At 36.8% G+C, this 11,658-nt stretch overlaps 1 protein-coding gene across 3 annotated transcripts; it reads left to right on the top strand.

Annotated features, from left to right (window-relative positions):
• LOC109717035 (condensin complex subunit 2) lies at positions 4,914-11,607 on the top strand. 3 transcript variants are annotated; one of them, XM_020242677.1, is made up of 14 exons: positions 4,985-5,104; positions 5,183-5,284; positions 5,402-5,519; positions 6,190-6,251; positions 6,334-6,394; positions 6,485-6,685; positions 6,789-7,096; positions 7,256-7,406; positions 7,489-7,742; positions 7,846-7,876; positions 8,283-8,422; positions 9,801-9,911; positions 11,190-11,395; positions 11,494-11,607. In XM_020242677.1, exons 1-14 carry the CDS (start codon positions 5,063-5,065, stop codon positions 11,567-11,569), a joined length of 1,863 nt encoding a protein of 620 aa, XP_020098266.1. In that variant the 5' UTR covers positions 4,985-5,062; the 3' UTR covers positions 11,570-11,607. The 3 variants fall into 3 exon arrangements, with proteins under 3 accessions (XP_020098268.1, XP_020098266.1, XP_020098267.1); XM_020242678.1 differs by having other exon boundaries at positions 6,181-6,251; positions 11,190-11,417; positions 11,494-11,581; XM_020242679.1 differs by having other exon boundaries at positions 4,914-5,104; positions 6,181-6,251; positions 11,190-11,607.

The raw sequence follows: 11,658 nt of genomic DNA, 5'->3' as shown, positions 1-11,658 counted from the left end.
ATATATATGTGTGTGTGTGTGTGTGTGTGTTTTGCATTTTAAAAATTATAAGAGCGAAAAAAAAATTTGCGGGTAACCCACATACCCATCCGCCCACCCGCGGGTGGGTATGGATAAAGATATTGGCTAACCAAAAATTTACGAGTAAATTTTATCCATGCCCAAGTAACCTGCGGGTATAATAACTCGCCCGTGGGTTACCCAACCCGCCCGTTTACCAGGTCTAGTTGCAGCTCCTTTAATTGGTTGTATGAAAAGAGGAGAATTTAGTTGGACACCCAAACCAGAGCAAGGAAAAGTTAGCAACTGCACCCATTCTTGCATTCCAGATTTCAATAAGATCTTTGAAGTTGATTTGATGTCTCTTACATAGGCATTGGAGGAGTTCCTAGCCAAGAAGATCATCTAGTTGCTTTCTTTAGTGAGAAACTTAATGAGACAAGGAAGAAATATTCTGCTTATGATGTGGAACTCTATGCTATATATAGTTCGAGCACTAACGCATTGCCGACTGTATTTAATTCAAAGGGAATTTATCCTCAACTTCGATCATGAAGCCCTCAAGTACATTTACAATCAAGCAAATCTTAATCGGTGACATGCTGATTGGATAGCCTTCTTACAAGAGTACTCTTTTATTCTATGACATAAGAGTGGAAGATGCAACCGAGTGGCTAATGCTCTTAGCCGTCGCGTGGCACTTCTCATCACTATGAATATTCAATTAGAAGGTTTTGATGCCGTTCGAGATATGTATGACCACGATGAAGACTTTGGAGATATTTGAAGCAAATGTAGAGAAGGACATTATGAAAACTATTACATCATAAATGATTTTCTCTTCTGAGCACGCGATTATGCATCCCAAAAAGTTCTCTAAGAGAATACATCATCAAAGAATTACATTCTAGCGGCTTGGATGGACATTTTGGAAAAGAGAAAACCAACTCTCTAGTCAAAGAGAAGTACTTCTGGCCTACTATCTATCGTGATGTGAATCGATATGTGAGAAGGTGTTGTACTTGTCAAACTTGCAGAGGCAAGTTCAAAATTGTGGTGCCTACACCCCTCTATCAACCCCTAAAGCTTCTTGGGAAGATATTAGTATGAATTTCGTAGTCAGTTTGCCAAAGACGCAAAGATGTATTGACTCTATCTTTGTAGTCGTGATCACTTTTCAAAAATAACTCATTTTATTCCTTGCAAAAAGACTATATATGGATGCTTCTTACATTGCTATCTTTATTTTAATTAGGTAGTCAAGTATCATGCAATCCCAAAATCAATTACATCAGATTGAGATGTAAAATTCTTTAGCCATTTTTGGAGAAGTCTATGGAGTAGAATGGATACCAAGTTACACTAGTAGCGCTTACAATCCTCAAACAAATGAACAAACTGAGGTTGTTAATAGAACTTTGAATAATTTACTATGGAGTCTCGCCTAAAGGAGACCTAAGCAATGGGACATAGTGCTACCCAGAGCTAAATATACCTGAAATTCAATGGTAAATCGCTCCACCAGAAAATGTCCATTTGAATACTTTACAGGCGAGTTCCAACTATCTAAATCTTGCAAGTATTTCTGTATCGTTACTAAATATGAAAGCTGAAGAATTCACTAGTATTATAAGCAAGATTCATGAAGAAGTAAAAAGCAAATTAGAAACAAACAATGAAGCATATAAGGAAGCTGCTTATCAACATCGATTCACAAAGGTATTTGATAAAGGTGACTTTGTATTGGTCTATTTAAAAAAATAGCGCTTTCCTACTGATTCTTATAACCTGTGTCGAGTTCTAAAGCGCATCAATGATAATGCCTATAGGATTAAGCTCCCTCTTGGTATTCACACTCATCCTACCTTTAATATTCAATATTTGTCAGCTTATTACAGAGAGAATGATGATGACTCGTGGACAAGTCCTTTTGCACCACTCATGCTCATATTGACCTAGTCAACTTGCGCACTATTCAATCTTTTAATCATAACTTTCTCTAGAATTATTCAAATTGAACGTTGTTTGATACATTAGAAACTAGACTCAGGAGCACTTTCTAATGGTTCATAATTTCAATGGAGTTAATTTCAATCTGGTGCAGATTTTGGATTAGATATCGAAATATTTTGTGGCTCTTCGTAATTCTTCTCGTTTCGGAGCTACCAACCAAAATTAAATATTTTAGGGAGTCTAAGGGTTAGGTTTGTCAATCAAGAAGTTAGTAATTTTATAATTAATGTTAGAGGTATATAAAAGAGGTCCAAGAGATTGGGTTTGAATCAGCATAATTCTCTTCTATTTAATAAAAAATTAGTAAATTAATTTGTCTCACTCTTATCTTTATATCTTTGAGTTTCCTTCTTCTCTCCTTTCTCTCCTTTTCTCACCCATATCATTTAATCGGCAAAAGAAACAACAATAGCATAATGATATATAGTTAAAAATAAAAGTTACGATAATTTGTTTCTCCTCCAATATCTCAAACAATAAGTATGATAATACATAACACTCTATCCCTTCAAATTTAAGAATAAGATTATAAGTTATGATATTTAAATGCATCTAAGAATCATGTGCAGTAATTAATATATAAAATCTCACAAGAGAAAAATGAACCAACAATTAATCAACATCATATCTTTTGGTGTGTCTAACTTCTAGACAAGCATGAAGAAACAATGAACATGAATAATTATTATGTCCGTTTTAGTTGCATGATAAACCTTCAATTAAATAAAATAGGGCCAAATCTTATTTATAATTAAAAATAAACTCTTGAGTCAAGTTTTTGCCTCTTGAAGCTTTTTTCTTGAGATAAGATTTTGCTTTTTGAAGCTCCAAATCTTGGAGAAAAGGAGAACCTGAGTAGTCTTTATACCAACTAGATTTTTATTGGATGCAAATTTGTATGGAAGAATGTGGTGAGCGTTTATTAGAGAAAAGGAAGAAGTGTTATTTCGTCGTATCTCGAGACAAAGTGGAAAACCTGAAATAAGAGGTCTTTGGAGGTGCAATTTATTTGGAAGACATCAATATAGGATAAACCAAATAAGTGAATTCGTTGCTTTAGCTTGAAGTTGACTTCACACCCCTTACTTCACCCAAAAAATTCACTCCCCAAAAATTCACTCCCTAAGTCAAGTGGCAACCTACTTTTTGGCTATCCTAATAAGAATGAAAAATTAGTGAGTTACCATTAAATATTCAAGATATTAACTAGGTGTTAATAAATCATATTATTTTTCAATTAACTAGACTATTTAGCGCTCGAATAATATTTTCTTGAATTATATGTTTCTTTAAATTGATTTTCACAATATTATAAACTATAGAAAGAAAAATAAAACTTGAGATAATTTGTTATTTCTCCAATATCTCAAACAATAAACATAGTGAAACATGGCTCTCTATCTCTTGAAATTTAAGAACAAGATCATATATTATGGTATTTAAATGTATCTAAGAATCATGTATGCTAATTAATTTATACAATCTCACAAGAAAAATATGAACCAACAACTCAATATCATATCTTTTGGTATGTCTAGCTTCTAGACAAACATGAAAAAATAATGAATGCGAAAAAATAGGTCCAAAAAAAAAAGACTAAACACATCTATTGAATTCAAAATATATGTCCATTTTAAAAAAAAAGGGCTAAATTACAGAAAACTCCCTTATAATAACCTGCTTTTTCACTTTCCCTCCCTGACATTTAAAAACCTACACTTTGCCCCCCTATAAAATAAAAAATGTACACTTCACCCCCTACCGTTAGGGTTCCGTTAAAAAATATTTTTTTATGCCGAAAATACACATCCGCCATCTCCCTGTTGCTTCGCCTCCCTCTAGCTCGCCACCTCGCCGCTGCCTCGCCGCCTCGCCATCCTCCATTGCCTCGCCCTCACCCACATCCCCTTCGCTGTCCTCCACCGCCTCGCCTTCACCTTCTTTACCCTTCTCCTACTGTCGCCCACCTCAGTTTTCTCGTATTGTCGCCGAAATCGAGGGCGGCGAGGGTGCAGGAGGAGAAGGGGAGCAGGTGGAGAAGGAAATGGAGAGAAATCGCTGCCGATTGAGGTGGGAATCGCGGCCGAACGAAGGGGCGGCTGAGGAAGATGGGGAAGAAGACGACAATGGCGAGGGGCAAAATGGTCATTTTACACACCGTAACCCCCCTGTGAACATTTTTTATTTTATAGGGGGGCAAAGTGTAGGTTTTTAAATGTCAACGGGGGAAAATAAAAAAACGGGTTATTACATGAGGTTTTTGTAATTTAGCCAAAAATAAATTTGAAAAAAATAGAGCTAGGGGTTTGTCAAACATTCTTGCTTGCGAAGCTGGATTATTCATATCGGGAGCCCGGCCCAAAACAAACCGGCCCAGACCAATCCAAGCAGCCCACGTGGCGGCTTCGTGACTCTTCACCAAACTCGTGTTTCAAACCGAATCAAAAGGAGGGAACCCAAAACCAAATTATACCGGGTACCCCACCATTTCATGGACCCCACATGTCATTCTCACAACCTATATATATCCAATGTAACCGTTACACTCAAAATCATGCACACTCTCTCCTCGCTCTCCGCGCTCTCTCTCGCGCTAGGGTTTCCACCACCACACCTCCTCTCCGGCGAAACCCAAACCCTACATGGACGGAGACGACGACGACGACGGCGCCCGCACCACTCCGCCTCCGCTGCAGTCGCCGCCGCCGTTAAAGAAGAGAGAGGGAGAATATATACTTGCTTTAAGGTGAATGAAGATAGGGTTAAGAATTTTTAAAATAATACAGGAGTAGTTTAGTCTTTTGAAAAAATACATTTAAGTAAAAAGTTTTTTTTTTTTTTTTTTTGAGAGATAGGTAACACGCTATCCGTTNCTCCCCTCTCTCTCGCGCTAGGGTTTCCACCACCACACCTCCTCTCCGGCGAAACCCAAACCCTACATGGTCGGAGACGACGACGGCGCCCGCACGCCACCACCACCACCACCGCCGCCTCTGCCGCCGCTCAATACCCTCTTCCCTCCTCCAATCTCCTCAACCGCGGCCAGATCATGGATCTCTTCCACAACTGCATCAAGCTCGCGAGCGAGAACGTTCGATCCCATCCTCTCTCTCTCTCTCTCTCTCTCTGTGCTTCTTTTGAGTTCGATTTGTTTGTTTGCTTTGAGCAGAAGATAAACCAGAAGAACACGTGGGAGCTGAGGCTCATAGACCACCTCAGCGAGATCATCCAAGTGAGATCCGAGGACGATGACGAGACAAATTTCCAAAAGGTCCCTCCTTTTCATGATCTATTCATACAATGTTAAGTTCGATTATTTAGGGTTTGCTTTTTAATTGAAATTGGGTAGAAATTGGGGGAATTGGATTAATTTTTTAGGCTGTTGCAGGCAAGCTGCACGCTGGAGGCCGGCGTGAAGATATACTCAGCGAGAGTCGATTCGGTGCATTCGGAAGCGTACAAAGTCCTCGGAGGGATCAATCGGGCTGGGCGGGAACAAGAGAAAGGTTAGGGTTTTGGTTGGGTCTCCAATTCAAATGAGCTGCTTCTTACGGTACACTTTGATTGTCAGACTCAAACTGGCACCTAGAATTATTTGATAAGGATCATATTTTTTGGTAATACTTTCCTCATAGATCCGAGGGTGCATTTGTTCAGGAAAGAAATTATGAATGAATAAGTTTATTTATCACCAGGTTCTTCTACCATCTATAGATTACTAAGATTGAAGCCAAAATTTTCCTCTGGTTTGTGTTATGGGGATATCTACAGGTGAAGTGAGGGATAGCATAAGCAGAATTTCATGGGTTGGTGGAGTAGTATTTAATTGTTATCCTAAATAATCCGGTTTTACCAGAACAGCTGTTTCTAAGCTTATTGTGCCTTGTTTGACAGAATTAAATGGATAATATAAGCTTTCTTTGGTATTTTTCCTCCAGCTAGTAGCGCCTAATGTGCGATTTTGCTCTTGGGTTAATTCTGTACACTATGACATATAACCCAGAAAGCCAGGAACTACTTGAAAGATTTCCTCATAAAGAAATGCTTGAGCATCTGAACCGTCACATATGACTTAGAATGTGTCTGAAACGTACCTATTTGTAACATCATTTTACGTTAAATTGTAGTGCTTTCTGCCAATGTCCTAATGGTGTGTTTATATCACAGAAATTTCAGAAGGTGACCATATCGACACTGAACAAGCGGAGGGTCTTTCTAAGAAAGACTTGGAAAGGAAGGTATGTACATTTTGTACATTTTCCGTATTGTTAGCTTATGACTATTGCTGTTTGTCGGCTCACCCTTCTTCACTAATCGCAGCTGTCACCTGTATCGACTCTGGAGTCATCATTTGAGGCTCTTAATGTAAAGAAATTTGATGGTAAAGTTTCACTTCATGTTTACTTTCTATGTACACGTCTACAAGATTAATGAATTCTGCTTAAGACCATCTTATTACATTTGACATTAGCGGCTTTCACTGTGGATCCATTATACCATCAAACTTCTGCTCAGTTTGATGAAGGTGGGGCTAAGGGTCTCCTACTGTACAACCTTGGAGTGTATGGTGGCTGTCGCGTGCTCTTTGATTCATTTGAAGCACCAGAGAACAGCATCTTGCCAGAAACACAAACTGACAAAATGGAACTGATTGACCTTTCATTTCTCAAAGGTATTGTTATCATGGTACTTTGATACATCCACTCAGTGTGCACATAAACATGCATAAACATGTATACTTGTCTATATCTATGTAATGCCTCTTTTTTTAACAGAGTATATTGAGAAAATGATGATTAACATGCCCTTAAAAGATGAGATCTCTCCCACTCTGAGGGATATTGTGGATCAGTTTGATGAAGATAATCGTAGGCCTTCAGACCTAGCATCTTCAGGGCATATGCCAACAATGGAAGAGAATATCGTTGGCAATAAACATGTAGAGTTGAATGGCAATGCCTTACAATCGGATGGTGATGCACTACCAGAATATGAACCTTGGAACTATGATAATGATGATCAGGAGAGTGTAGTTGATGATAGCTCCAATATCACAAACCCAAATTCGACAAGCTATCAAGAGGTATGCCTTGTAGAAATCAATTCAGCATATACCACTTTACTAGATGAATACTATAATATCCTATGCTCTTCCCTCAAGGGTACTGATTTTGATTCTTAGACCAAGGTTCAAAAGGAAAAACCCTTCTGTTGACAAAATGTCACCATTGCACTACTGCAGGCTAATGGTGTGCACATGTTTGATGATGCTGATCTTGGTGGAGATGAAAAGCTCGATAGAATTGCAGATTTCTTGTCTCTGGGCCTGGGATTCTCTGCAAAAACAAATGCCTGGGCAGGTCCTGAGCATTGGAAATATCGAAAAACCAAAGGTAGAACTAAGTGTAACTTGTAGTGTCTACCATTTGATTTTACTAAAGCAGCTTGATAATGTTCCACCAAGTGTTCATGTAGGTTCAGAACAAATTCCAACTACATCAGGTGAATCGGAAGTCACAGCTAAGAAGCCAAAGAGCAGAAAGAAGGTTCCTGACATTGATTTTACAAAATCACTTGAAAATGACATGCCGGATATTTTTGCGCCTCCAAAAAATCCGAAATCGTTGTTGTTGCCTGCGAATAAAGTGCCTTGTAATATCACTCTTCCAGAAGATTGTCATTACAGACCCGAAAGCCTTGTTAGATTGTTCCTTCTTCCTGACGTTATGGTAACATAAATTTCTCAATGGAAGTTACTATTTGAGAGCCTATCTTCGAAATTGTAATAACAAATCATTTGACTTTTTTTTTCTTCTTTTTTTTTTTCTGCAGTGCCTTGGGAGGAAAGGAAGAAAGATTTGTGGTAAGCTGCTGCTTTCTTGACATTAGCAATCATGAAAGGGTTCATTATTTTCTATTTACTTTCCTAGTATACGATCTCTAGATTCTTAAGATCTGGGTTGTTTTCATCATTGCTTTGCTTGCTTTCTTCATGATTCATGTTCTTCGTCTTTTATATTTAAATCTGCACATATTGCTTATAATAAAGTAATTCTTTATTTTAAATATCTGTTTTATGAAAAATTTGTCTCCATGACATTTAAGTCTTGCATCCAAGCATTTCTGATTTTCAGGATAGTCCTATCTATTGTAATCCTGCCATCTCTCTCTCTCTCTCTCTCTCTCTCATATTTCTGGCTTTTACATTCGATAATACCACCCAATATCTGTTGAAATAAACTTTAACTTTTTTTTCCTTTTCTGTATAGATGCAGCAAGAGAAGACAATTCTGATTTTGTACCATCGACATCATGGGATAATGGAAGTGTTATGGACGATCACGTTGATGATGAAAATGCTTTTAGTGATGTAGAAGATCCAGGAAGTCTTCTCCGTAAGCCACGGCAGGTTTGTGCTCTTGCTTATGATTGGCATCAAAATTTCAGTTTAAATTTGATTTTGTTATTATATTTGAGAGGACTGGTCATCCCCTTCTGTAGATGATATTGACATATACTGGTTATCTGATTTTTGTTGACTGGTCCTCTCTAGGTTTTGGGTTATGCTTTATATGTTAGTTGTGTTACTGGAATTGACTGGTCTTCTTCAGATTTTGAGATATGCTGTTCACTATCTCGTAAACGCTCGAAATAAAAAGTTAATGATATAGAGGATAAGCAGATGCTTTTATATATCAATACATTCTATTGAAGTGTAATAAATGTGCGAGGTTGAGATTATCATCATAAGAGGATACGCCTATGCACCTCTAGAACTATTGTGACATTTTGAGTTGTTACTAAATATTATCTGATCTTAATGGATACATTTAGTCGTTAACTACTATGCACGACAGACCAACTTGTAGTATTTTAATATATTTTTTTGCATTATTTAGTCAATTGCTAGCTAATAATCCTTATATCCTTTTTGTTGTTTTCATGCTCCTTGTGAAACATGTATTACTTTATCCTCATATCTTTGAAGCAAACAAGAGAAGCACTGAGTAGGAAGAACTGGATTGTGTCGTGCATGCTGACTATCATTGATTAATAGAACGCTATGTCTTTTGACACGCCTCCTACTCGACTCAAAATAATATGACAGAAGCGTGGAAGAATGGTCTTTTAGCCAATTTATCGTCATCTATTTCCACAATGAGCATCTACTTAGAGGACATTTTTCTTTAGTTCAGTAAATTTTTTTTGCCTATGTAGGCAATAATATGTAATTCAATATTCAACAACTTTTGAGTTATACTAGTTCTCTAAAAGGTGGATTATGTGGCCGAAAAATTCTGGAGGCTGCCTTACTGAACCATTTTGCAATGGGATTTTGAGGGCTGGCGGCATATCGGGCTGCTAATGCCACTTAATATGCTTTCTGTGGCCTGAAGTAGAAGAGGGTGGCTTATTGGATTAGATGCTTCATGATAATAGTTTGTACTGTTTTAGAGTAGATTCCATGAGGCTTTCAGATAAATATTAAATCAATCATTTTATCACATTTTGTACAAAAATTATTAATCATGCTACCTCATAAAACAAAATGCACGTGCATCACATGTGCTTCATATTAGTCGCCATTTTGATCTTCTTTTAATTTTTATTGAAATTCACTATTATTGTCATTTTTATGTGGTTAGTCTTTACTTCCATTAGCTTTTATCAAGTGATTCAGTATGTTATCAACTAATGTACTTGGCACTGGTATTGAATTGAATGCTACTGGTTAAAATTTGTGGACCTTGTACTAATGCCCTAATTGTTCCGTGGTCAAAATGAAGGTGAACAAAATCGATATTCAATACGACAAGGTGTCAAAACAGGTAGATGTTCATGCATTGAAAGATATGCTTTGGAATCACATACAAGGATCTATTGAGACTTCTGATGTGGTAAGTAATATGTTTTCTAGTTATTTTTATAATATTTACATTGTGGGGAAGTTAATCTCTTATTACATTTTCATGACGAGGGTAAGTTGTGTTCTGTAGTTGTGTAAATAGATCGAAATGAAATATCTTTCTGCTTTTGTTTATCACGACAATGGACAATACTGAGGTTGCTTGCATCGTGGCAATATTCTCTGAAGATTTGGAAAATTCGTGTATTACATACTTCTCATTGAGGAATATATTTCTTTGAATTATTTGTTTGTATGTAACTATTTGCAGGAGAACCACAAGAAGCAAAAACTAACCACAAGAAGCAAAAACTATTAGTAATTCAAACAGCTTAAAGAATTTTATTAATTGTCAACAGTCGAAGGAATTGTTTGTCATTGTTTGATCTTCTATTACTAGGAAAATGAAGTGAGATGCTTTAACTACCTTTATCTGTCCTATATTTTCTGTGTTGTATGTAAATGACTAATTATTTTTTGTACTGACATTTTCCCAATTTACCTAAACTTTTGTCAATACCAAATTTATGAGCCTTAACAATGTTATTCTGCATGCCTGCTATGAGCTTATGTTAAATAATATGAAACAACCGTTATTCTTTAAAAGCTTAAGCAGATAGAGAACAATGTTTATATATTTTTATATTTAACACTTTTCCTCACGTCTGGGCTCAAGATTTTTTTTTTTTTTTTTTTTTTGCAATGCCCATGACGTGGACTTGAATTAAATCAAAGAAAATTAATAATGGTAGGAGCCTAGTGTCGCTTGAACTTAGGATCTTCTGCTCTGATACCATATTAAATAATATAAAACAACTGTTACTCTCTAAAATTTAAACTAAGAGAGAACAGTATTTATATATTTTTATATTTAACAGCTTATCATTGCTTCATCCTCCCAAGAATCAAACATCCTTGATGTTGTGAATGTGCCACCTTTAAGCTTTGTCTAAGCTATTTTAATCAGTTATCTTGAATTGATTTTTCTGTTTCGAACCTGCCATCTGATATTTTCACTCAGTGGACCTTGTAAGCTTTATTTCCAGTTTGTGTACTTATTTTATCTTACGTATAACACAGGCTTATTCTGCAATAAGTTAGGAATTATCAGCTATCTTACTACATAATAAGCCTCTTGGAAGAAGTTTAGAATCGAAAATGGAATCACAACCTAATGTCTCTTGTAATTATCTTTCTATTGATGGGCTCCTCTTCACTAGTTACATCGCATTCATAATTGAAAATTTTGTGTTTCTTTGTTCACTCACAGGAAAGGGAGGAGCCGCCCAAAGTCTCACTAACGCAGGTGTTGCATCACTTCCCGAACGACTTCCCAGCAGCTTCGACAAAAGATGTATCCCCGCATTTGTTCTTCATCTGTCTCTTACACTTGGCTAACGAACATTGCCTCGTCCTCCACGACCGTCCAACCTTGGACGAAGTAGACATACAGATACCGTCTTCATCGCTCGTGAAGTAACTCTTACACCATATTTATGTAATATTTCCTTTCCTTTTTCCTTTTTTAAGTTTTTGTAGTTAGTTTGTGATGTTTGGCAGATTTGTTTTTGAAGGAAAATTGAAGGATATATGCCGAAATTACCGATGTGGCAAAGTTCACACCTTGTATGTTGTATTGGTAGGTTGTAAACATGCTTGATGGATAATGGATTTTCCTTTTTATGGCTTTTCGATGCCTTTGCTTTGATTTCTTGTTATTTACTTGGACATGAGAATAC

This window comes from Ananas comosus, linkage group 11 (genome assembly GCF_001540865.1).
Source record: "Ananas comosus cultivar F153 linkage group 11, ASM154086v1, whole genome shotgun sequence".
Classification (NCBI taxonomy): Eukaryota; Viridiplantae; Streptophyta; class Magnoliopsida; order Poales; family Bromeliaceae; genus Ananas; species Ananas comosus.
The sequence above is the reverse complement of the archived record's forward strand: the minus strand, read 5'-3'. Positions and strand labels throughout refer to the sequence as shown.

Excerpts from the sequence above, each read along its gene's own strand:
- LOC109717035 (XM_020242677.1), top strand. The coding sequence starts at position 5,063 with ATGGATCTCTTCCACAACTGCATCAAGCTCGCGAGCGAGAAC. Across the intron at positions 5,520-6,189 it reads TGGGCGGGAACAAGAGAAAG|AAGGTGACCATATCGACACT; the intron begins GTTAGGGTTTTG and ends CAGAAATTTCAG. Across the intron at positions 7,743-7,845 it reads TCCTTCTTCCTGACGTTATG|TGCCTTGGGAGGAAAGGAAG; the intron begins GTAACATAAATT and ends TTTTTTCTGCAG.